Below are 25,610 nucleotides of genomic sequence, written 5' to 3' on the forward strand. Positions count from 1 at the left end.
GAAACATCTTTGATTTTCCCCTTAATTCCATCCACTCGTGTGAGTGAAAGCACAATTTCATGACTTTGTGAGAGACCAGCTTGACCATAGTCCTGTGTTTTTTGTCGATCAGACATTCCAAAATTTTTTCATGAAATGGTTGTGATTGATACTTACATTTCCACCCAATGAATACAGCGCATTATCTGGTGTTCCAATAACTAATAAATGGTCAGCACCTAGTGCTATTTTCCTTGCTTTAAACTCTCTATTATTATACATGGCCTTATAAATTTCACATTGTTGTGTGGAGGGTTGTAAAAATTGTTCAAAATTAATGAAAGAGTAATATACATGGCCGAAAGTGGTTAGCCACACGGCTAAATTGCCATTAAATTGAAAATCTGCAATATTTCCCTTAAATAAGGTGGAAATTGTCTCATTAAAAATTGGAATTCTTGAAGAAGGCTCTTCATGATTGCTGGTCCATATTAAAAAATCATCTAGCAATTTATCAATAATAAATAATGGTCCAACTTCTCTTCCAAACTTGGATGCTGTGGGTGTGACAACATTTTTGACAGTGAGGGGTGAGACCATTTTAACTAAATATCGGCTACCACTCTTTTTTTGTTTTGTATCTGACGAGTTTTCATCCAAATGATCTAATTTGTCTAATTTTCGCTTAAATATTGCTTTAATACTCTTTTCTTCTCTATCACTCCACTCTTTCATTTGTTCATACATTTTCACATGCCACAAAGATTCGTCGTCATTTCTTTCGTCATGACGAATCGTTTTCGAGAGAGTGATAATTCTATTTTTCACTGTATGGATCGCGATCACCGTTTGAAATTTCGTTTCCTCATGATGAGGGTTGTTGTTTTCATTACTACTTGTGCTCGTATCATACACTTCTTTGTGTGAGAAAACTGAGGCGTCCTCTTCATGAAAGCACTCAATTCCAACAATTCCATCTCCGTGAGGTAATTGCAACCTTCGATTCAATTCACCAAAACTGGCCAACATGTTTTGATGTAGGACCGACGGTTGCTGAGTGGAAACCATTGCAATGGTGTGCACCACAGTATTTGAAACGAGAAGAAAAAGAGCAACAAGGAGCGTTATCCTGCACTTGAAAAATCGGAACGTATGAGGCTGTAACATGACGTTGGTTAGAATGGCTCTAAAGCATGTTTGTATACCCTACAACTAGTAGTTGGCCCCAGCTTGTATTTACTTACTGATGATGATGGTAAAAGGATGATAGAAAATCGGAATTAGAAATTCTCTAATGATGATTGTAAATAATAAACGTTTTTTAAAAACAATTTCCACGAATTGAATTGGAGCAAATTAATTTCAAACTGAACGAATTCGCGTCAATTTGGGAATGATTCCACCCCAACACTATGTACCAATAACGCAAAAACGTTTTAATTTCCAATTCCGAGAACAAAAACACAACAGCCAGTGAATGATGATGAAAGTGAAGGTGAATGATGATGAATGGTGTGTGCTGCAATGCAGTCAATCACTTTCTCTATTTTTTAAATCGATCAATTTTTAACAGAAATCAGGCGGGAACTATCACAACTTTATGGATTTTTTTTATTAATCCAAAAATGTATTTTTATTGGGACGACAGTTTTTTGAAGGTTGGCATTTGGATGACATATTCGAGCTAAATAGGTGGTGTGAAATGATGTTCACTTGCTTTTATTGGGCAATGGTCATCCACTCACTCACTCCTTACATCTTGCAAGAGATTTAGATTCTCTCTAAGGAGAGACAATGACAAGTGTTGGATCTAAAAAGGAATAGCATAGAACGTTCTCTCTCTCTTGACTTGAGAATTTCTCAACATTTAAGTGATGTGGCCACATTCATGTCTTTTCTGTTCTCCTCATCATACTTGTCTTTTCAATATTATTAAACACGACAAAGTTTCGCAGCACTCTTTTCATCCAAAAATTGACAAGATAAGGATAAAAACCATGTCGAAAATAATGAAAGAGTGAAAGGACATAACAAATAGTGCCATAACAATAATTCACACACTTCTTCTTGTCCATAGTCCTTATTAAGACTTGAAAGACCTGCCAAACTCATGGACATGGGCATTCCGAATTGAATTAATACTACGAGAATTAAAATTGGATCATTGGTAGGTAAAATTTGTAATTTCACACAAGCAGCGACCAAACCAACTCCAATTAAGGGAAATATAATGAGTTTGACAAATACTGAAAGAGCAATGGCAAGTGGATGAATTCTTTTCACTCGAAAGAATTGTCCAATATTTGAACATAAATTCCTTAATTTGGTGGTTAAAAGTCGACATCTTTCGTTGGTTGTTGTTGTTGTTGGTAAATTCGTCAGAGTTCTTGTTGAATCCATTTCATTCTCCTCATTCTCCTCATTTTCCTTTAATAAGGTAAGTGCTAAATTTCCTCCCAACACAATCAACGCAGCAGGTGACACTGCCTGTGAAAATGTTTCACAAATATGTTTCAATGAGGAAATAAAAATTGGAGGATGCACAATTAAAAATTCCTTCACCGGTGGTATTAAAGCAACAAGAATGGCCAAACAGATGGACACGAGTGGTGGCGAGAGGACATTGATGAGAAATTCTTTGAATTTGGGCCAATGTTTCAAAAACAATTTTTTCACTTTTTGAGTCCAAGTGAATGAATTTTCCTGAATTGGACTTTTTGCCTCATCTTCAATAGTCATTGCTGATTCATGTGGTGTTGATGTTTCCAACATGGAATGATTGCTCATGTTGTGATTGTCATTCGTGTTGGTCATCAATTGTTCTTCTTCATGTCGATCCTTTGATGTGAAATTTTGAGTTTTTTCACTTGAATGACTCGTTGTGAATGTTTCTTGTTGTTCTTGAATCCATAATTTTTCATCTTCCAATTCTTCTTCTTGTTTGGAATTATTCATGACTGGTTCATCAACAATCTCCAACCTTTCAAGTTGTTCTTCATTATTGAGAGTCATTTCATCTTTTCGTTTCTTGTCTTGTTCCTCTCTCATTAATGCTTCAGCTCCTAATCGAAACGAATGATATCCATACGTGTAAAAAATAAATTCTGTTGGAATGATAAATACGGAGGAGGCCGTGACAGAACTGTCATGAGCTTTTAAATAGGTCATGTTAAAGATTGGATTCTTCTCTAATGTGGAAACCTTACAAAGAGCTTCCAAAAACACAAGTGGCAACGAAACACTCGTGTGACACACCAATGTCAGATTTAACACTCTTCGAGAGACTGGACTCAATTTTTCTCGCCATATCCATTTTAGGAATAACAACTTTCCAAACACCATTCCCAATAATTCCAATAAAATTCCAAACACAAAAATCATGTATAATTTTCGAAAGACTTCTGCCGAGAATGCTTGTGAAATTCCAATAAAAAAGAGACTTGGAATGAATAAATTAAACCACAATTTGGATAAAAATCGAATTCGATCCTTGTTGAGAAGTTTGAAAGCTTTCACACGAGCCATCACAAATCCGATCGAACATTCGAGAAGAACTTCAAAAGTACTCGAGAGAGAAGTGAGAAAGAGAGCAATCAGTGTTGTTCCGAGAGAAGAAGCAGACATTTTGAGCACTTTTTTGTGTGATTGTGTTTTCAAAATGATGCAATAAAAAAAATATATCAATTCGGAACAATTCAATTTTCCAACGCACAAAAAAAAGAGATATTCTTTTTATCAAAATCTCACATTGTTGTGGTGACCATTTACACAACCATCTCATGAGCGACGTCGTTGTTTCATTCTTGAATCCGATCCTGACCACCTACCAAATACAACTGGTCGAATCGATGTTGATATAACATGAATATCAGTCTCTGTTGTTGTGTTTGTGAGTATAATTCTTTACAAGATTTATTTGTTACAAAAAGAAGAGGCATTCACAAACTGTTCTTATAATCCAGTGACTTTTCTCATCAAACCTAATGGTGACATGTATTGTCTCAATTTGTTACTATCCTTAATATTTTTCACACCATTAATGACACTTTCTTTTGCACTTGCTACATTGAATTCAATCGTATCCAATAATTCATCTTGCTGTTCAACGAGTAATGCAAAATCTTGAAATAATTGATTCAATTGTAACATGGAATGGTATAATTGTTTGATATCTTCATGAGTTTCTTGTGCCAATTTTAATTCCACATCCAATGTTTGTTCCTGACTTTGTGTGAGATGAAAATGATTTGAAATTAAATCTTGAAATTGAAGCTTATCTTCGAGAGCCATTTGTTCAATTTCTTGTTCAGTAAATTCTTGAACAGTTCCTTTTGGATTGCATTTTGCAATGATTTTGTATTGTCGTTTCACACGATCAACCTTGTCACGCTTGCATTTTTCTTGACACTCATAAAATCGATCCACATGTTGCATAAAAAGAGAGACAAGTTTTTGTTGTTGTTGTTCTCGTAATCGTGTGACAGCATTATCACCCATGGTTTGTTTGATACCTTCTGTTTCGAGAGTAATTTCTTGAATAGATTGTTGAATTTTTTGTGAAATGTTGTTGGTGACGGTGATTTGATCTCTCACTTGTCTGTGTCATGAATTTGACCGTTGAAAACACAGAATTTCATATCAATTAGAAGATCATCACGTTCGAATTAATGAAATTCAACTTACTTGGCAATTCCTTCTAATTGTTTAACATTGGGCTCGGATGCATATTTTTGAGAAATTTCTTCAAATTTGTTAATATTTTCATTGAGCTCACCAAGAATTCTTCTTTCAACATCAGCCTATCATTGAGTCGAAAATTTCATTCGTTCATTCATTCATTCACTATTACATGCAGTGATAATATATTGAAACTTACGACTTGCTTTTTGAACTTGTCAACATGAGCGTCAACTGTCTCTTCAGTCGAAGTTCCAGCATTTGTGTTCGATTTTGTCTGATTCACTCCAGGAGAAGAGGAGACTGGTGTGGAAGGAGAGGATGAAGCAGAATTTTTACCATCTCCCGACAGAGTTACATTAATTTTAATCTTTCCAAATTTAGTTTGTTCCAAATCCACCCAAAATGGATCTTGAGAATTCTTTTTCATGTTCAAAAAGTCTTGAACTGTTTTTTCGACACATCCCATGGCAACATCCATCATGAGTTTGTTTTTATCAAAAACACTGAAACGAATGACGTCTTTTGGTGTGACACTAAAAGATCACGAAAATGTCAAAACAAATAAACATCATGTCAGCAATCATCAAGAATTCAGTCATCATCAAGAATGAGTGATTGAGTGATATCAACTTACTTTTCAAAAACAAATTCTTCATTCCATTCGGGTTCCAAATTTTTGTAAATCACTCTTGTTTTTTGTTCCGAGACTTTGGAAAATAATTGTGGAAGTTTTATCAAGGAATCATTCGGATTGATGGATCTAAATTATATTTTGTTGATATCATCATTGTAATGAATATTATTATTATTGAAATTCTAATAATGGATTTGACAAGTGACATACGTACACCACTACATAGGGATCTAATCATCATGATAAAACCATTTGTAATTATAATAACAATTGATCAATTCAAAAAATTAATTCGAATGTGGTGATTATCTTGTCATCACTTACCTGATGTTCCGCTAAAATCCTTGCTCTGCAATTCCGCTCCTTGAATCACGCTCACTTTGAGTACTACTGACATTTTTTTTAAAAGTTCATGCAATTTCAATATGACATGCCCTTCATCCCTTTCCAAGGATCACTTCCATTGAATTCTTTATTTGATCAAAGTCATCTGACTAACATTTTTGTTTTTGTAATCTTTATTTAACTTGAAAATTGGATCTTGTGATGACAGAAACTTATTTTTTGAAATGAGAAAATGAGAACAAGTGATTGAGAGTGGTATGCTTTATTGCATAGAATACTGTCATGACATTTTGACAAATAGGGAAATCGATGATGCGAGATTTTCAATGCATTACACAATGTCAAAAGTCACCAAGAAAGCATGGATCATTCCTGGAAGCCATCCCAAAATTGTGAGCAAAATGTTCAAGTACAAGTGTAAATTAAGACGTTTTTTCTTGATTGTGATAAAGAAAATTAATTTTCAAATTTGGAAATGTGTGAAATTAATGACAGCAACATCATACGGAACTAGGTTACAAACACATATTTCTTGATAGTCTCTACTTACCACTGCCACAGCTAGGAAATTGTAAATAAAAAATGATTAAATTTGTTGATGATGCATCATCGTTCACATCAAAATCGGAAGGTCATTGACAAGTGGCATTTCAATGAAATTCCATCGATAATATTCGTCATGCCGACAAGATCATGATATCTATATCAATAAAGAGAACATGACGAATCACTTACCCAACGGTGGGAAGAAAATACAGAAAATAATCATCACCAAGAGTTCCGTGTGATTCATTTTTTTTCGAGTGTGAATGACATTTGACTGTTCCTTGCCAACGTTCATGAATTTCAAAAAGAAATAGTCAGCCATTAAGTGAAGGACCTTTTTAAAATACTTCTTTATTCCAATTTCGCAAGTAAGGTCTCTTGTAAAATTCCTTAATCAGATTTCACAAATTCTGCAAATCGATCCAACGCTTCAATTGCTTCTGGTAATTCATAATTAAACAAAAACGGATAATCATGACACATATCACGACCCACCAACTCTATAAATTCCATTCCCATCTTCTCTTCTTCTTTCAATTCTCTCAAAATTTTAGCAAATTTTTCAATTTCTTCTCTCAATCGTTCACAATCTCCCCAATTCAACAAAATTTTCTTATTTCTCAACATTTGCTTCAAGACATTTCTCGAAAATTTCAATACTGAGAATTCAGAAGGATCACTCTCGAATGGCACTTTTCCTTCTCGACATTTCAATAATAAATTTCGAGAGAGCATCATTTCATTTCGATTATCTTTTTCAAAAACACTCGCATGAGTCATTTCCAAGTCACACCATGGAGAAAGAATGAGAAATTTTGACAATTCTGAATATTTAAAGGAATGTAAATCCTCCAATGTATCAACATTCAATTGAACGGAATGTAAATCCTCCAATGTCGAAGAAGAAGAAGAGGAACAACAATTCAATGACATCATTCTCATTAAATTCAACACCAAATTACCTCCAGCCGAATCTCCTCCCAAACACACATCTTGTGGTCTCAATTTCAATTCCCGAAACACAAAATTCAACTCTTCATAGGCATCTGTAAAGATTTCTCGAAACGAATGCTCCACTTGATCCGGTGAGAGAATATAATCAGCCAAGTAGACATTAATGCCATACTTGCGAGCAAAGGGAATGAAAAAACCAGAATAAGCTTCTGGAGAGCCAAAATAATAACCTCCTCCGTGGAAATAGATCAATGTTTTTCGATGATGATGATGATGAGAGGAGGTTGTGTTAGAATTGGTGATGCCAGTGGTGGTGGAATTCTCGAGGTGTGAATGATGATTTTCATCATCTTGATAAATCCACAGAGACTTCAAGAAATGTGCTTTGGTTCGAGAAGTTTGACAAGGTCGAGAGAAGACTTTGATTCGAATGGGAGAGTCGTGAGAAGAAGTGCGTTTCCATTCGTATTTCGCCTTTGAGAGTACAGAGCTCATCATGAAATTCAAATGTTGACGCATCTTGACAAATTCCATACGTTGGAGTGGGCGAGTGGGTTCCGAGTCATCAATGGCCACAAGAGAGACCATGGAAAAGAGAGCTCTTGCTTCTGGAGAGCAGTGTGTGCCATAGGTGGTGGATGCACTCGAGAGAAGATTTCGCTCTTTGAAGAGGAATAATTTATGGAGGAGACGTGTGAGAGCGTGAAGTGGAGAGGTGGTGAGTAATTGCCAATTCTGCCACACGTAGTAGAAGAGAAGAGGAAGGGCCATACATGCCAACAGTAATGTGAGAGACATTATTTTTTGAATTCTCTTTTACGTTGTGTTTGATTCTGCATTTTGATAAATATCATTTATTTGGATAGGGAGAAAAAAAGGAAAGGATGCGCAAAGCATCGAAAAGGTCCTTCGTCAATCGATTGAGTGTCTCCAGCAAGTTGGTATTGAGGAAATTGTTTAATTTCAATTTGATTGCATAGGGATTACAAATTTCTTTGGAATGCCAATTGTTCATCCAAGTTTTCCTCTTCAAAACCACCCCTCACTGAAGAAATGCTTGCTGTCTCTCCTAGCAATTCTTCTACGGAGAGATTTAATGCATCTGAGGCAATACCCTTACTCAATGCAATTCCCATTGTGTTGAGCGAATTGGTGTGCTGTCTTACTTCAATTTTGAGTGTCTTGATTTCTTCCTCTTGCTTCTTATTGATGTCTCGAAGCTGGGTGATGAGCTTCTCCTTTGCAACGTCTTCCTGTTCAAATTGTTGCAACAAAACTTTCAAATCATGAACTATGTAAGAATGATTTGTATGAATGGTTGATACGAACAAAATGTTGAAAATGTGAATTACGACTTACCCTCTTGTTGTAAAGTTTTTAACTCGCAAATTTTCTTCCAATACTTTTCTGCGCGATCCTTAGTGTCCTTATACTTATTCATGTATTTGAGGAGCACTTGGTGAGTTTGTTCCAATTCTGAAACTCGTTGTTGCTCATCCCTTCTACTTTGGGCTAAATCCTTTTCCAATTGAGCAATGTACTTGTTGGTAAGCTTGATATCCTCCGGCTTGGTTGAAACTTTGGTGGTTGGTGTTGGGGGTGAATGTACAATTACGGGAGGTTTTTGCTTCTTTGCTTCCTTCAATTCAAGGTTCAGGTTTTCAAGCTGTGTCTTGTACGATTCAATGTCTTGTTTTAAGGCAATATTCTCTTCCGTAAGCTTTAAAATTTCATGTTGCATCTCTTCATTGTGTAAAGGTTGGGCTTGTAACTCTTGTTTCATATTTTCAATCTCTTGCAATCTTTCATTTGCATTCTTGAGTTTTAGCATCAAACCCTCAATGATCACACCTTTTTCATGTGCCACTTCTTCGGAAGCACGTTGAAGCTTTGTACTTCGCTGTTTGTGTGGCTGATCGAAGAGTTGGGATGGAGCTATTCCAACGGAAGCACTCACAGGCTGATCTGACGAAAAACAGGCCTGAGGATACACTTGTCCCTGCTCAGAGTTGTTCTGATTCACACCAAATACAAGATCAATCCATTTGTGCAAATTCTTTGAGACGTATTCGGATTCAAGGGCTTCTCTGGCCTTTAGGACAAAATCCTTGGCATCTATTGCCCAAGCTGGCAACTCTACATCTCCTGTTCCTCCCAAAGGCAGTCCTTTTGAATTCACTAAAACAGACCCATTTCCGTCGTATAATTCTGGGATGGCTTCCTTTGGGTCTGAGCCATTCAGAATGTTGGTCCAAGTGGTTTCGATAGACTTGAACAAATTCTGTCCTTCCATAAATTTACCATCGTTGTAGTGAATCATCACATCTGGATATGGCCGAACAAGGTAACTCATGGTAGTCATGTAATTCATGCAGTAATTGTTGCTCAGAGGTCTCTCCAACTTGCTTGTCATTTTCTCACTAAGGCATGGAACATGCTTTCCCAAGTCTCTGAACCAAGCTGAGTCTTCCAAATTTAGAGTTTCACTGCTCATATCAGCGAAAATCCATGGGAAAATTGGATAAAGATGTACATCGTTATGAGTTCTTCCTGCCAATCTGTTCAAAGAAGTGAGATAGTCAAAGTTTGAAATACAGCCTCGAACCCATAAATCTTCTTCTCTTCTCAGCATTTCTTCATTGGACAATAGATTTACTTGGCTCTGCGCAATCCTATCATGAATTTGATTTCTCTGATCTTCATTGTTGAAGAGAAATAGGCAAGAGGTTTCATTATGCAAATGCAAGATCAATCCCTTTTGACCCTGTAAATAATTGGTTTTTGCCATGGATAAGACACTCGATGAAGACAATTTCATAATGCGAGGTTCCCCTGAGAAGGCATTATTTGCCACAAAGTAAATACGCTTTTCCGTAACAACAAACTTTCCTCTCACTTTTTCAAACGACACAATCATTGAGCAGGAAATTGTGTGTTGCACTTGTTCGTCCATGAGCCATTCAGTCTTGATTGGTGCGTTTTTATCGCTCATTTCCAATAGTTCAGACTGAAGATTCTTTGCAAGCACTTCATCTTTGCTCGCTTCTGCTGCAGCAAGACGCTGCATTCTATCCAACAGGTCCATAATATAAATGAAGGTATCTTTGTGAACTCCAATCACAATTTTGGTAATCTTTTGGAGTTTTCATTTATCCATATTCATCATCAGAATAATTAGTATTAGGCGTTCCACGCAAAATTGCATATTTGGACGGGATTGGCGCAAGAAATAGGGTCGCAGCGAATCGTTTCGGGTTACAGATGTTTTTCAATAGACCATATTTTGTGTGAGTCGACAAGAAGCACAGAACATTAAAAAGCCTTACTCACCGTTACTTTTGAGTGATCTTTGCTATCAATCAAGCAAACTCGCGCTGTTGTGATTGAAAAAAGGGAACACTTTACGGAAAAGGTCTTGGATGTAGTTTTCTTAATATTTGAAATATCCTTGGTGGAGATACGGTACACTGGTAACGAAAGGTCGTCAGGACAGAACATGATGGACTTGGTGGCCAAAATCAGTTGGCCTCTGGGATGTTCGGATTCACTGCTGCTGACCTGTACATAGGTATTGGTACTGGGTTGAATATCAAGAACCTCCTCTCCTTGATCAAGATAGAGAGAAGAAAATCTGATACTGGGGGCTTTTGCCTTATAAAAGTCTTCATCAAGGAATTGTTTGAAATGAAGAAACATGCCGAAAAATACAATACATCATATCAACATATTGGAGGATGTGTATGGTTGTTGTTGAAACTTCAGTCTGTTGTGGTTTACTCGCTACGACTACTTACTGAGCATCTTGCTTGGTTGTGTTGAAGCAAATTTTTTGCTATTGTTTCTACAAATTGGGCGGCATTTCTTCTTTCGACAAATATAATTGTTACACCTTCTCGCTGTGTAGAAGATGTAATTGGATTCCGATTATGCACATGTGATGATAGCCACCAAGAGAAGGTGCGTGTGATCATCATCAACACAGAAAAATAATGAAATAATTTCATTAATAATAAAAACTACAAAATTCTCTTTTTTAGTAAGTTTAGTAATAGGAACCTTTCATGTAATTCTTGGCCTTGCGTTTAAAGTCTTCAAATTGATCAGTATAGTGCTTGGCAGCATCAAGATCAAGAGGATCGTCGGGATTTGGTTCGAGGAATAGGAAGTGAAGACCAGTGAAAATAGCGTTCAAATTCAAAACAGGTTTCCAATCGGCTCTCAAAATATTCAAACAAACGGCACCGTTTTGGTCAATATTTGGATGCCAGACTTTTGTTTTACAGATAACCTTTGGTGGTTTGATTGGATATTCGTTTGGAATGTTAATTTCGAATTCGTGTGGGTGACCCTTCCAAATTCCGTCATCAGGGATGAGTGTGAGAGTCATCTTGTTGAGTTTGTTGGCGTCTTCAATTTTGAGATTATCAGACCACTTCTTTTCCAGTTCGTCGAGATCTTTCTGAACACGAATTTGATAACCAGTGCTTCTGCCACCACCTTGAGAGATGATACCAGTAACACCGGTAGTGGCCTTTTGGTCTCCACCAGTTGCGTTTTGTTCCTTCTCCTTTTGTAATTTTGCCTTTGAGAACATTTTTCGTCAGAAGCAGAGTGAAACTTGATGATGGGGAATTGACGACGAGTTTTGAAGTATTTTTTTTGAAGATGCTTCCGCGCACTCGGTGAGTTGTTCATTGTGTTTATTTTTAACACGATTACAACTTCAATCCCTGAAAACAACCAAACAAAACAATTTCTCTCATCCTAACCACTGACTGGCTGAAACACGAAGAGGTGACGAAATATGGTACGTATTTTTATTATTAATTTCTCTCAAATAAATTAATTTCTAATCATTTTAGGTTGTTTGTATGTGAAATCAATCAACCTAAAATAAGCCGGAAGTCAAAAAACCAGAGTTCTCAAATTCATCCCATTCGGTAAAGACAGCAGAAAACTCCTTTTGATTGCCACCACTTAATGCAAAAGAAGGACTATTGGAAATCACAGCTGGGTCAAACATGTTGGTTTGACGCGACAGATAATTATTGCTTGGGGTTATGGAAGATAAGTTCACAATGTCTGCATCAGGATTTGTTTGCATGTTGAACAGTTTTTCCTCGAGTTCAATATCACGCCTCACAAAATCGTCCACTTCCTCTGGACAAGGATCAAAGCTTTCTGCATTGTCATTGACAATTAAGGGTTGCATCACTTCAAGTTTACATTCGAAAGGAACAATGGCTGTTCCTTCGCACAAAAGAATCTCTTGTTGGTCAAAGTGGTACACTGACTCGTCAATCAAATCACTGTGGCCAGCATCTTCGAAAGCATCTCTGTCAAAGCTGTCTTCCCTTTTCACTGTACGAAGTAATTGGTGAGGAGTCATGTGTTGTTGTTGCGTGGGTGACACGATCTGATAATTTAACATGGGGAAGGGATCTTCATTGCACAACAAATCACCCTCTCCGCACAAGAATGTACTCAACGGAGTACCTGTACACTCTGGCTGTTTGGAATTATTGTTGCCATTGCTGCTGGCATTTGAGGTGCTTCTCTTTTTTCGGGAAGTTGTCTTCTTTGTTGATTGGAGTTGTGAGGCAGAAGTAGTGACGGCCACGGATGATGTCGCTTCATTGAGCGTTTCTTTCAGCTTTTGAGGAATTGTAACATTGGAATTGCAAGTAATGTTTGTTCGAGAGACCGGTCTGCCCTTTCCTTCTTGCTCGTACTTGCGGAGCATAATCCATCGGTGACGACACTGAATATCCGTTCTTCCAACAAATGAATCGGCAATACTCTTCCATGCGCTTTCTCCAAACTCGCGAACCTTCTCAATAAGCATCAAGTCTTCTTCTTCGCTCCATGGTTTTTTACAAATCTTGGGATTGAGCACTCGCCACCAATGTTGATTGCACTGATCACTGTTCTTTGTGCCCACCATTTTAGCAATTTCATTCCATTTCTTTTCGCCGTACTTTTCGATAGCTTTGATGAGCATCTCATTCTCTGTTTTCGTCCATCTATTGCAACTCTTTCGCTTTCCTGAGGATTGGGCTGTACTTCCGGAGGAAGAACTGCTGTCGTCAGATGGTGATGAAGGTTCGGATTTTGCCTTCGTTCCACCGCTGCTGCTACCTGACTTGCTGGATTTTCGTTTGGTTTTAGATTGCTTGGTGATGGAACTAAGATTGAGTTTGGGAAGAGAGGATGAATCTTGGTCGATGGAAGATACGTCATTGCTACTGATTGGTAAGGATTTTAGAGTACTCGATACATCGTTCCTACTTCCGATCGGAACCGTTCTATTGGTTGTAATGTTAGCTGTAATAGTGGTTGTGATGGAGGATGGTGATGATGAAAGAATGGCTGTGGTGGCTTTGCTGTGTTGCAAGTGTCGTTGTAAAAACGATGTATGATTGAGAGAGTTATAGAGTACTGAGGCATTATGCATGGCCGCATTGATGGCTGAGAGGGGTGATGAGTTCGTCGATGATGATGAGGAGGAGGAAGAACCTTCGAATGTATTAAGGCTCGTTGAAAGATTTCCAAGTGTTGTTGATTTTACCATTTTTGAATTTGGCAATTTAGGATGTGAATGTGTTGAAGAGGTGTGAGAGGCTGGCAAGCGATTATTATGGGGTGAGGCAATGTGGTTAGGGTTGAATTCCACGTGTTTCTCTTGGCAAGTAGAAGGAGTAGCGTGGAGGGAATGCTATAAGGAGGCCCTTAACGGAAGGTGGGTTTGCTTGGTTAGGCTGTTATGGTTGTGGTTCGGTTGTGTTGAGAGAGAGTTCTGAAATTCGTGTTGCAGCACCAAGTTCAGACTTTCTCGCGTGTCGGGTGTGTTGCTCGTTTTTTTGTGTTGGTGGAGAGAGAGTTGCCATGGCGGGCCAAGAAAGAAAGGCCAGAAGCCTGCTGTGGCATCTCTCGTTGGCAGCCGTTTTCGGTTAAAAAAACTGCAGTTGGTGGCGGGAAATGAAAAATTCATTTGGCGGGGAAAACATCAATGCCCTTAATTTGACATTTTGCACCATCACAACACTTTAAAGTTGTAATTGTTGCCACACCATAGATGTAAGTAAAATTCATTCTATTACCCTTAATTTGATGCGAGAGTCTGTCGTATTTCTCCACACTGCATATTTGTAATTGGGCGAAAATTTCTGATGTGGTGAAATTGGCATCTCGTTGGAACCTGAACCCAAAGCAAAGGTTGGCCATGGCATAACGTATTAGTACCGTTTCTAGACTCACTTGCTGAAAAAGGCCTTACGAACATGGTAGTTGCTGCTTCCTCATATGCAAACGTAAATTGACCAAATTAGTTCACGATCAAATTAAGATGGCACTTGCAAATTCACAAAAAATCATGCAAGAAGAAACATACTCTTGGTGCAGCGAACAAGTCATCGCAGCACTCTCGAGAGCCGGTCGGAATGGAACTCGCTCAAGAGGTGGCACTGGCCCTCAAGAAAGGTCATTCCATCATGTACTCACACCGAGATTATTGTGGAGTTGGTTTGATGTGTAGTAAATCATCGCAAGAGGATGATCCATGCCAAATCTTTGAATTTTGTTACGTGTATGATGGTTATAATACCGATTCCATCATTACTTTCCGTGATGAGAAGGAATTTGTCAAGTTCTTATCGGAGCAGAGTGAATATTCCATGAGTGGAGCAGACGAGAAGAGTTCGGTTTTTATGAGAGTAGTCCATTTGGAAGAAATAATCAACGTATTAGTGTGGCTCGTTTGAAGCATTTGGTAGCCTTGAGTCAGTTATAAAGAAGAAGAACTTATATTATGTGGACAAAAGTGTGATTTTGAATTAATTGGTTCTCATTCTTCTAATGATGAACTGTGGTTTTCATCAATATGTAATAAGATTTCATGAAAGGAGAACAACAACCAGTAACACATTTAATGTGGCCGAAAATAGTTCATCACCATAGGATTGGTTAAATTGAATCAATGCGATTAAACATACCATCATCAGATCTGATTGATTACAAGGGAAGTTTTATCCAATCTTTGTGATGATGGATGAAAATTGTTGTTTTTATTCGAGATGAATATATTTTTAAAAAATGTTCAAACTTTCGTTGCCGCTTTCCAAAGTGAACAACAACAGCAACTCCTCATCACACGAAGAGAACACAACAGCGGCGGTTGATCGTGTGGGTCTCTCCACTGATACAACAACAACAACAGATGCATCTAACAGAAACAATGAACATATCATCACCTCAACCGCTAATAGTAGTAGTAGTAGTAGCAACACTACTGCTACCAACGGCATCACGATTCCGCCCGTTTCATTATCGAACTTGATATCCGCAACTATTTCTTCTTCTGATAACAACCGTGATGATGACATGTCCTATGATGATGATGAAGATTTCAAGGACTATGAGACGCTCTCAAACCATAGAAAATCAGAAGGGACGACAACGAACAATAACACATTCTTTTCTTCTATTTCATTTGATACTGACCCAATTCCAATTGAAAATATGAGCAAGTTGATTGGATCATCTCCATCAACAATGGCAACAACAACAACATCAGAAAAATCAACCTTCTACACAAGTAACATCAAAATGTTCGAATGTTTTGATGCTGTCTCTTCCAAGAGCTCCTCGGACAAGGTCTGGAAACGAGATTTCCAAACAAAACCTCTTCATACTCTAGTCTCGAATATGAACCATCATGAAGGTACAACGACGAATTTGTCCTCTTGCTCCTCACAATTCAACACAACTTCGTGTTACATTGTTCTCCACCTCTATCATCATTCTCACTCGGCAATGTCACCACAATCAAACAAACCTGCCCTTTCAAATGACGAATCACGAGACGAAACTAACTTTAAACTACTCGAGCAACTCTTCACAGTGGGATCCCTCGAATGTACCAGTAGTCAGATGACAGATTGTGCCTTCACACCGCGTGGATTAGAGTATCCGTTTGCTAGCACGCGATTAGACTCTCAACACAACACCAAGTACCTCTTCGATCTCTACGTTTGGTACGGAAAGGAATCAAGCGAATTTGTAAAGAGCAGAACCATTGAGAGAGCACTTAACTTGGAGTCATTGCTGCATCAACCTCATGCTGTAGAGCAGTTATTCCACTCCGGAAAACCACAATCTTTTTATGATTTGGTCCTCAACAAAACAGACGTTGGTAACAGTGCCACAACAACTCCATCATCAGAGACCTCTGCATTGTCAAGTCTATCATCATCCAGTGTTTTGCGTCATCATCTTCTCTCTCGAATTAGAGCCATGATGAAAGGCACACCACAAAAATCATCGCGACATCTTTTTGAGGAGTTGACACTTCTTTCTCCTGACGAAACGTTTAACAATTCGGATGTTGACAAGCTGGGAACTCTACTTCAACTCCGAAAGAGACCAATGGCTGGCGTAAGTAAGGATGAAGAACACGATTCGCTTGAATCTCCACGAAAGAAGGAACGGACCCAATTGAGTCCTCTCAATACGCGAGATGTTGAACATGTGGAAGAACCAAAAGTGCTAAGTGGTAGAGAGCTTGCCAAGGCTTGTCATTATGTTTGTTCAAAAATTACAGACTTTCTCTTCCTTGGCAGTGCTGCCGTTGCACAAGATAAGAAAAAACTCAATGAGAACGGAATTACACACATCATCAACTCAGCTGCTAGTGTTTATTGTGACAATTACTTCCCTAATGATTTTACATACTATTCACTAAGTTTATATGACGATCCAAACGAATCAATTATTGGTTCATTTTACGGAGTTATTGAATTTATCGAAAATGCAATCAAAAATGGTGGAAAAGTCTTTATCCACTGTCAAATGGGAGTCTCACGGTCTTGTTGCTTGACCATTTCATACATGATGTGGAAATATAAAATGTCGTTTGCAAGAGCTTTGGACGATGTGAAACAGAAGAGAGCTTGCTGTTCTCCTAATGCTGGATTCTTGGTTCAACTTACACAATGGGAAACAATATTAGGATTAAATGAGAAAGCTAGAAAGGAACCAAAATCCTACCTCTACCGCATAAGTCCTCTAAACAATTTTTATGCCATCCACAAAGAGTTGGTACCAAAGTTGTGTCACAATACGAAAAATTTGGATTCAAGAACTTGCTTTTTACTTCAAACCAAATACGACCATTGTTTCTTGTGGATTGGCTCTAAGAGCACGAATGAGCTACAACAGGCAGCAGAGAAGTTTATCGGAGTTTTAAAGTCATATTCTCCAATTGTCATCAAGGAGTGGATTCGAATCCATGAGGGACAAGAAACTGAAGAATTCAATCAAGCTATGGACACCTTAGAAATTGATCCAAGAAGAGCGAACAACACTTCTGAATATCCAGATTTGAAATATTTGCAAATGACCCACGAAGAAGCAATGGATTTATTGCGACAATTGAGAAATGTTGACAAAACTGCAGATTTAGAAGCAGAGAAGGAGTTGAAAGAGTACAAGAATGGTACGCTTTTTAGCTTTGAAGATGGAAAATTCTCAGAATTCGACTACTTTGATAGTGAGGATATTGCCGATGACATGTGCTATGTCATGCTTCCAGAGAATGAGCCAAAAATTCTTGTCATGATTGGCTATGATGTTGATCTTGGAGATGACAGTGTTGATGACAAGGGTGAAGAAATTGGCGAATTATTCATTGAATGGAAAAAACTTCCAGCAGATACCTCTATCCAAGTTTGTGAAGAAGATGACCCAGAATTCTTCAGATACTTTAAGAATGGATAACGACCCTTCTTAAACTACATATGGTGTAATTAATTCATTTGTAAATTAATGTTTGATTAAAATTGACTTTTGGTCCAACGAAGCTTCAATTTCAGTAACACGGTTCAATCAAACATTTTAGAATAACGATCTCAACAAGTGTTTACAATAACGATTGTATTTTCATTATCACTTAAAAATCGTTACTTTGTTATCATGATCATCTGCAACATACAGTTCACCAGTTAACGAATTTAAACAGCAAGCCATGGGAGAGTTCGCTTCATGTTTTTGTATGACCTGTCCATTTCCATCAAAAACAATAATCTCTCTTGGATTATAGCAGCATACAATGGTATTCTGTGTCACTTCATCATAGACAAAATCCACAATGGATGAAATCGAGCAGCCCTGTTTGGCAAGAGATGACAAGTTACGAAAAAATCTCAGAAGGCCAACCGATAGCCAAATTGACTAACCGCACTCCATGTTCCATCGGTTTGCGGTTGCAATATATGGAATGTTTCATTGTGAAATAAAACTATATTTCTATTTGGTAAAAGTTCCAAGCAGTACAACTCGCTTGAGAAGGTCAAATTATTGATAGTAATGAGTGGCAATTCTTCTCCATTCAAAGAACTCACTTGGGCAATATTCGAATCTTTGCATGTTAAAATTACATTTTTCAAAGAATCTGTTGGATGGTAGTCAATTGCTACAGAACTGATATAACTAAGTTCCTTATTCCACAACCAGGTGGAATCATCCTGAGTAACAATATCGTGCAACTTGTATTTAGTAATGTTAGAATAATGCACACAAATTAAATACTCTTCTTCATGATTGATTTTTTCAATTTTCATGTAATAAGGAGTGACATGTACTCTGCATGATCGGATGTGTGTTTTTGATGCTAAATCAAAAATGTCCACACTGGGATAATTAAAATTCCGATTTCCTACAATTAAACAATTATATCGATATGAAATCGCCATGGAATAAGGCACTAGTGATTCCTTTTCCAAAGTATCCACTTGTTCAAATTGACAAGAAAATCCTTGTTGTTTTTTTCCTCTCATCTTGTTGCAAAATTTTCGGAACAAACTTTCAGAACTTCCAAATTGGTGATCCTTTCCGGAATGATCATCATGATGAGACATTCGGTTGTTGCAAATTCCAAGATCCATTAAAAGGATGATCGTTTGATCAACTTCATCATGACTCCGATCTAAATGGACTCTTGCATTTTTTTTTCTAATTTTTTCAAATTGTAAATAATAATTAAATCGATCAAAAGAAAGTTCTGGAAGTCAGCAGGAACTTCGTTGCAGGTTTGTTAGGGTTGTGCAATGATGACTGCGAAATTTCATCATTCCTCTGCACCAACAAGTATTTGTGACTCAACACAAGGACACAGTCATAACAATAATGTCATGACTACTTTATATTAGTGTGTCCATGATGTTAGGTTTGGTTTTGATGTATAAATCAAGTCATTATAGTCTGTGAACCTTCAATTAAGCACCAACTTAAATTTAACGTCCTCAAAATAAGCACCGTTGGCAATCAATTTGGCTCCTCTTACTCCAATGTTTAGATTTCCAATTCGGTCAAGTGTTTCATATTTTCACTCTCAACACTTAGTTGCTGCTGGAGTTGCTGCAATCGCTAGCGATCTATCCGAGCAATCATCTCCATCCTGGATATATTAGCTGTGTGCACACAGGATATTGGTGGATTTGTTCCTTGAATTCTTAACGATTCGTTCAAATACCGCCAAAATTAACTACAATAACGGTCAATAAAAAAAATGCTTTCGGATTCTTCATCATCCACTTGTTCTTCATCCTCAACCTGTCGGAAAGGCTCCGATCTTGGAACGTTCAAGGAGGTGGGACGAAGAAATCCGAGAGAGATGATTCAAATACAAACACAAGATGTTCATGATATGTTTTACGAGTTGAGAAGGACGGAACAGCAAGCAAATGAAAAGTTTTTTGTGAGAATGCCCAAGTTATTGCAAGCCATGCATGAGTTAGCTCAGGAACAATATCGAGTGTTGAGTGGATATAATTATAATGCTCATGTGGAGGATAATCCTTCTATTCGGAATGAAATTCAAACGTTGAGAGAACAAGAGTTGCGTGATCAAGAACGAAAACGGGAAATCAAGGAATTGTCAAAACAAATTAAGGAAGATCGAAAGCGAATACTTCGAGAAGAAAAGAAGAAAAGGAAGGCAGAACGAAAGGAAGGACAAACGCCAGAGGAATCAGAATCATCAAGAAGTACAGTGCATTACAGAAATGGTGTCAAGTTGGAATATTCAGAAAAGGAGAATGCTGTGGGAATGGACGATGACGGATTTAGAGGAGAAACTGAAGGAGTGTATCATGAAGTTGAATTTGTGAAAAAAGAAATGAGAGGCCAAGTTCAACCATTCAATGACGCCTTTTGTCCTCGCCAAAATCCAATGGAAGAACAACAGGACATATCATCCCCTTCATCAATTTTAGAACAGCAAAGAATGGAGAGAAAAATTGGAAAACCTCTCAACATTTATCAAGCAAAGAGTCTTTCCAAAAAGAGATGAGAAGAAGTTCCTATCATTCCTCTTGAAATTACTATCAAAAAATGTCTTGGCTTGTGGTAGGACTGATCTTCTTGGCCCTGCTTGGATTGATCCAATATATTAGAAAAGTCATACAACGAAACAAGATCAATGCTCTCAAGAGCGATTTACGAAAGAAGTCTCGATTGAATATTGTCATTACAGGTATGATGGATTGTGTTTTTCGGAATATGACAATGCATATATTATCATGTGATGGTGGATCATTCGATCATCCCTTCTATGTTTCATAAATTAATTACAAATCATCACTAAATTTAAATTCATTGATGAATATTTACCATGTCATATAACACATCACTAAATTTATTGATTGATGAATATATTTAATATTGATAACTTCACAAATTACTATTTATTCTTTTCCATATTCACTCGATGAACACTATTATTCCATCATATTCATAACAATTATGAATAATATTGATATTCACATACATTTAGGTGGATCCAAGGGACTTGGATTTGCTCTTGTCAAGGAATTCATTCTTTCAAATGAAAATAACCATATTGCCTTTTGTGGCACTTCACCACAATCCGTCGAGAGTGCATTCGACCACCTCGAAAAAGAAACAGGTCTCAACAAACAAGTCCTTCAAAGAAGAGTCTTTGGCATTGAATGTGACATTTCCAATTATGATCAAGTGAACACACGACTCATTCCTTTTGTTAAGGAAAAATTAAATCATCACGTCGATGCTTGGATTAATAATGCAGGAAGTGGTGAAAGTCGAAAGAAATTGGAAGACATGACACGAGATGAAATTGAAAGAATTGTCAATGTGAATACTTTGGGAACTATTTATTGTGTGCAGGCAGCGATTAAATTTATGAAGAATCAACCTGGAGATGGAGGACATGTATTCCTCATGGAAGGATTGGGAAGTGATGGTCGACTTTCTCCAGAAATGTCCATCTATGGAATGACTAAAGCAAGTTATAGACAATTTGTGGGTACTTTGTGTGAAGAAACAAAATATACCAAAGTTGGAATTCATCGATTACAACCAGGTAGGTTGTTGACTTATTTGTGTTTAATATGTTCAAAAGGAAATTCACCTTGAAATGGAAAATTTTTCATTCATCATTATTGGATTCATGACTAATCATTAATTTTTCATACCTTCATATATTTTCATTTGTAATTTTGATGATCGTTGTTTTTACTTGTTAACACAACGAATTTCCAAAAAAAGGAATGGTCATTACACGAATGCTCATTCCAGATCAGCACAAACTTACTAATAGTGTGAAACGAATTTTCAACATTTTAGCAGAAGATAGAGATGTGGTGGCTCGTTATTTGTGCTCTTCCGTCTCTAGAACGAGAGGAACCAACACCTATTCTCCCTTTCTAACCACATGGACTATTTTGTATCGTTTCGCAACTTTCTTTGCGAGAACGAATCGATTTTTTGATAAGGATGGAAATTTGAAAGAAAAGTATGCCAATCAGTGGTAATAGTGATATTTGACTCTCCTTTTTGAAATATAACTTGCAAGTATTAAATTTATGCACAATATCAACAAAATTTATTCTTTCTGTCACTCATCACTTGATGGTTTAAGGTTTGTTGTCTTTCATGCCATATTAATTCAATATCTTCTTTAGTAAGGTGTGTTCTAATCGATTTCTATGGTCGTGGCATGCATGAGTGATTATTTGGTAAATGATTTTAGTTCATTGACATCTTGCACGAATGTCATGTGAATTTCAAATGCACAATATATATTGTTGTTTTTGTTTACAATGAAATCTCTCGTTATTTACAACAAAAAGATTTAAACATTTTCACAATGCTATAAATTCCAATAATGATCATGTAAATGGACAATCCACAATAGAGAGGAGCCAACACCAAGACATATCTAAAGGTAACAATTAAATCCAATCTCAATGCAAGCAAAATAAGAGAACAAGTGAACGGACTCAATACAATCACAGTCAGAGGGAAAGGCGAAAGAATGGCTAAAATAGTTCTTGTCTGCGACTGAAAACCATTGTAAAATATCTTGGTCGTATAGAAGGGAATGAGAGAAATGTTGGTATGCAACAGTAAAAGGCAGAGAAAAGAGGGTGACAAGACCACACTCCATTCCACCATTTTCATGAAAGGTAGATGATCCATTTTCAAGCTCGATAAAAACAGTGAGGAGGTTCCTGACAAGTAAATCATATTCACATTAATGGCGAGATAAATAATGGTTAATAATTTCCCCCAAGTACGCTTATTGGGAGCTTTCAATTTCCACACTTGTAGTAATCGATAAGTAAAATCCATAGCAGCAATAAATATAAATATATATACAGGTATAAAGAAAAATCGCCATGTAGCTTGTCCATCAAATGCCACCAAATGTAAAGCAACACAAAATATCAATACTGAAAACCACATAAATTGAGAAGGTAAACACAGCAGTAACTGGTAATTGGACTCGTTTACGTTGTTTTGCATTTCTGGTGAGAAGAATAGTCGTCGTAAAATAACTAGGGCAATACTCGTTTCAGCATCAGAATCAGTATCTTCGTTAGGGCGCAATAAACTCTTTCTTTCATCGCTTGCCTTAATTTGGTGTTTTCGATAAAGGGCTAAGCAGCAATTGGAAAAATATGGAATCCATCCAAGAAATAAATACGTGGATAATATAAACACAAAAAATATGGGTAGCCAGAGGAATGAAAATCCCACAGGGCTCACACCAATTAGGGCATCTGCTTGTTCCTTTGCAATAGAGCCATCAAAATACAGCCCTCCAAAAACCAAGCTCAGAGTGATAAAAACCAATGTCACAAATGAGAGCATACAGAGTTGAAAATACAGACACGGTTGGCACCGCTTACTGAGAAGATCATCAATTCGATCCTCCGCTCGTTTTCCTCTCTCTTTTTTTCTCACCGTTTTGGAGTGTTGTTTGTAGAGTATGTATTGATGTTTGAGAGGTAATCGTTTTTGTGAGACAGATCCATAGCTTTCGACACTCTTTTTCGAAAAAAATCCACTGGCATTGGATTTGTTTGATGAGCTCGACGATCGACGACTGTGAATCATCTTGGTTACATTGTCATTGATGGATCCGATTTGAATGGAATGTAAATCTTCCTCACTGAAAACCAAATCATCCTCTATCGTTAGGGAATCACCCGCCTCATTGAGACTATCATCGTCTCGAACAACAGTATTGTTATTACTGGTATTGTTACTTCTCCAGAAAATGCTAAAAAAGCCACGTCCTGGTGCAGTCGACTTGGAGTTTTGTTTGGAGCTCTTCTTCTTGAAAGAATTTAGTGGTGTATAAATGTTGTCTGCGTCGCTGAAATTGTAATTATATTCACTATTGTCAATATCCAATTGATAAAAGACAGTTTGCATTTCCTTTCGCTCTCGCGCTGAGAGTTTCATGATGTAACATTTCCAAAATCTGTCTTGTATTGACATGTAATAATATTCTTTGCACGTTAAGCCAAAGTTTAAATTGTCATGCATGGGCATGAACGAAACAATAATTCCAATTTCATCTTTGGACAATTTGTGAAAATTATGTACATATTCAGAGGGATCAATCCAAGTGGAATGTGTGTGACATTCTTGATTAGACCTACTTGCTGTAATTAATAATCCACCAGAAAGTTCCTCATCTTCAACTCCACTTTTGAAAAAGCTTTTTTTTTCTTTTGCTCCTTCCACGTAGAGCTGCCTCATGGCATTAATTGCATGATAATTAAATTTTTCATCTTCCTGTTCATAAACTCGTAACATAGTTGGAGAGGTGGGAGGTCCAGCTGTTGGAATGTCATTAGTATTTGAACCAATTGTGGACAATCGTCGAGATGTGGAGGTTTGTGTTATTGTTGAGTTTGTAGAGGCGTTATTATTATCTGCATTGGTAAAGTATGAAGATTGAAGAGTAACAGGAAGAGGTGGCGAGATGTCATGAGGATATGAATGAGATTTATCAACCTCTCCGACTACCGCCACGGTTAAGCTGGATTCATTGATGTTGTGATATTCATCCATGAGAATATTATTATTACGGGAAGAAGGTTTTGACACATTATTTCGTTCTTGAGAATTGCTTTTACGGTGATGATGTTGGGAATTGAATGTGTGATGATTCATCGTGTCGTTATTATTATGTTGTTGAGAATTGAATGGATGATGAGGCCTTCCGACAGCGTCCTGAAGTGAAGTATAACCTTGTTCCTCTTCATCGTCATCGTCTTGGTGATGATGTATAATTACTGCAGAGGAAGAGCCTCCTTGATTACTGGTAGGAGCTGCTGCAGCAACCACAGAAAGAGCCTTCTTCTTCTTCTTCTTCTTTTTGGAAGAACCCGATGATGATGATGATGATGATGAGGTGGTTATATATAATTTTCGGTTATGCTGTTGATGAGAAGGATCACTGTCGTCCTCGTGCTGATTGGTTGAGGTATCCATGTTTGCTGTTGATTTTCGTGCTTCATCGTGATGATGATGATGATTCAACATTGTAAATGTTGGACAATTCGTTTTAGCTATTAATATTATTATGAATGAAGAAGCAATTCACCTTCTTCTTCTTAAAACTAACAACAATTTTTAAATTCTTCTGAATCCGAATTCAGTTCTAATCGTTATATAATGATGATGATGATGATGCATGAATGGCACAAAATCCTTTTTGAAAATCGGTAGGGATATACGAGAGAAACAAAATCCGAAAATTCAATAACGGCTATTTTTGTTTTTTTATATATTAAAAAAAAATGATGGACGAGTGTTCCCTTCAGATATCCATATGGATGAAACCAATGATCATGAAATTGAGGAGGCCATTCGGAAATCAATGAATGAATGGACGGATGGTTGTGATGATCATGGAGATGGTAGAGAGAGAATTTGTCCTTTTTGTTTGAAACGAATTGTTTCAGGTGTTCGGAATGAGGAGAAGATGGCGGATGATGATGAAGAAAGAATTCAATTCAAAAAACAGTGACATGAGAAGGATGATGATATTCTCTCAAAACATGTTTCAAAATGTTTGAATTTATGGAAGATGGAAAGAAAAAGAAGAGTTGATTCCGAAAGAAATAAGCTGTTGCCAAAG

General features: G+C 37.3%; 12 protein-coding genes across 12 annotated transcripts in view; 3 read left to right on the forward strand and 9 right to left on the reverse strand.

The window, feature by feature from the left end:
• FDP41_008543 (uncharacterized protein) overlaps positions 1-1,047 on the reverse strand; it is a gene marked incomplete at both ends in the record, with an annotated part of 1,081 nt that extends 34 nt beyond the window's left edge. The window contains 2 exons of the mRNA XM_044712408.1: positions 1-92; positions 157-1,047. The exon at positions 1-92 is cut by the window's left edge and continues 34 nt beyond it. Of these exons, the coding sequence (XP_044558049.1) occupies positions 1-92; positions 157-1,047 (983 nt within the window). The remainder of the gene's footprint in view (positions 93-156) is intronic.
• Positions 1,048-1,911: 864 nt separating this feature from the next.
• Positions 1,912-3,603, reverse strand: FDP41_008544 (uncharacterized protein; the record flags this gene model as incomplete). Its single annotated transcript, XM_044712409.1, has 1 exon — positions 1,912-3,603. The coding sequence occupies one exon, from the start codon at positions 3,601-3,603 to the stop codon at positions 1,912-1,914; it is 1,692 nt and encodes a 563-aa protein (XP_044558050.1).
• A 327-nt stretch (positions 3,604-3,930) lies between these two features.
• On the reverse strand, positions 3,931-5,690 carry FDP41_008545 (uncharacterized protein; the record flags this gene model as incomplete). The annotated part of the gene is made up of 6 exons (XM_044712410.1): positions 3,931-4,576; positions 4,663-4,778; positions 4,856-5,192; positions 5,294-5,419; positions 5,508-5,523; positions 5,618-5,690. 6 exons carry the CDS (start codon positions 5,688-5,690, stop codon positions 3,931-3,933), a joined length of 1,314 nt encoding a protein of 437 aa, XP_044558051.1.
• An 884-nt stretch (positions 5,691-6,574) lies between these two features.
• On the reverse strand, positions 6,575-7,936 carry FDP41_008546 (uncharacterized protein; the record flags this gene model as incomplete). Its single annotated transcript, XM_044712411.1, has 1 exon — positions 6,575-7,936. The coding sequence occupies one exon, from the start codon at positions 7,934-7,936 to the stop codon at positions 6,575-6,577; it is 1,362 nt and encodes a 453-aa protein (XP_044558052.1).
• A 185-nt stretch (positions 7,937-8,121) lies between these two features.
• On the reverse strand, positions 8,122-10,939 carry FDP41_008547 (uncharacterized protein; the record flags this gene model as incomplete). The annotated part of the gene is made up of 4 exons (XM_044712412.1): positions 8,122-8,429; positions 8,498-10,271; positions 10,469-10,800; positions 10,933-10,939. The coding sequence occupies 4 exons, from the start codon at positions 10,937-10,939 to the stop codon at positions 8,122-8,124; spliced, it is 2,421 nt and encodes an 806-aa protein (XP_044558053.1).
• Positions 10,940-11,180: 241 nt separating this feature from the next.
• FDP41_008548 (uncharacterized protein) lies at positions 11,181-11,732 on the reverse strand (the record flags this gene model as incomplete). Its single annotated transcript, XM_044712413.1, has 1 exon — positions 11,181-11,732. One exon carries the CDS (start codon positions 11,730-11,732, stop codon positions 11,181-11,183), a length of 552 nt encoding a protein of 183 aa, XP_044558054.1.
• A 294-nt stretch (positions 11,733-12,026) lies between these two features.
• Positions 12,027-13,709, reverse strand: FDP41_008549 (uncharacterized protein; the record flags this gene model as incomplete). Its single annotated transcript, XM_044712414.1, has 1 exon — positions 12,027-13,709. One exon carries the CDS (start codon positions 13,707-13,709, stop codon positions 12,027-12,029), a length of 1,683 nt encoding a protein of 560 aa, XP_044558055.1.
• A 1,520-nt stretch (positions 13,710-15,229) lies between these two features.
• On the forward strand, positions 15,230-17,911 carry FDP41_008550 (uncharacterized protein; the record flags this gene model as incomplete). The annotated part of the gene is made up of 1 exon (XM_044712416.1): positions 15,230-17,911. One exon carries the CDS (start codon positions 15,230-15,232, stop codon positions 17,909-17,911), a length of 2,682 nt encoding a protein of 893 aa, XP_044558056.1.
• A 425-nt stretch (positions 17,912-18,336) lies between these two features.
• Positions 18,337-19,050, reverse strand: FDP41_008551 (uncharacterized protein; the record flags this gene model as incomplete). The annotated part of the gene is made up of 1 exon (XM_044712417.1): positions 18,337-19,050. The coding sequence occupies one exon, from the start codon at positions 19,048-19,050 to the stop codon at positions 18,337-18,339; it is 714 nt and encodes a 237-aa protein (XP_044558057.1).
• A 650-nt stretch (positions 19,051-19,700) lies between these two features.
• On the forward strand, positions 19,701-20,483 carry FDP41_008552 (uncharacterized protein; the record flags this gene model as incomplete). Its single annotated transcript, XM_044712418.1, has 1 exon — positions 19,701-20,483. The coding sequence occupies one exon, from the start codon at positions 19,701-19,703 to the stop codon at positions 20,481-20,483; it is 783 nt and encodes a 260-aa protein (XP_044558058.1).
• A 41-nt stretch (positions 20,484-20,524) lies between these two features.
• On the forward strand, positions 20,525-21,984 carry FDP41_008553 (uncharacterized protein; the record flags this gene model as incomplete). The annotated part of the gene is made up of 3 exons (XM_044712419.1): positions 20,525-20,666; positions 20,967-21,533; positions 21,719-21,984. 3 exons carry the CDS (start codon positions 20,525-20,527, stop codon positions 21,982-21,984), a joined length of 975 nt encoding a protein of 324 aa, XP_044558059.1.
• A 301-nt stretch (positions 21,985-22,285) lies between these two features.
• Positions 22,286-25,012, reverse strand: FDP41_008554 (uncharacterized protein; the record flags this gene model as incomplete). The annotated part of the gene is made up of 1 exon (XM_044712420.1): positions 22,286-25,012. The coding sequence occupies one exon, from the start codon at positions 25,010-25,012 to the stop codon at positions 22,286-22,288; it is 2,727 nt and encodes a 908-aa protein (XP_044558060.1).
• Positions 25,013-25,610: the final 598 nt, after the last annotated feature.

Source organism: Naegleria fowleri (assembly GCF_008403515.1).
Source record: "Naegleria fowleri strain ATCC 30894 chromosome Unknown tig61, whole genome shotgun sequence".
Taxonomy (NCBI): domain Eukaryota; phylum Heterolobosea; class Eutetramitea; order Acrasida; family Naegleriidae; genus Naegleria; species Naegleria fowleri.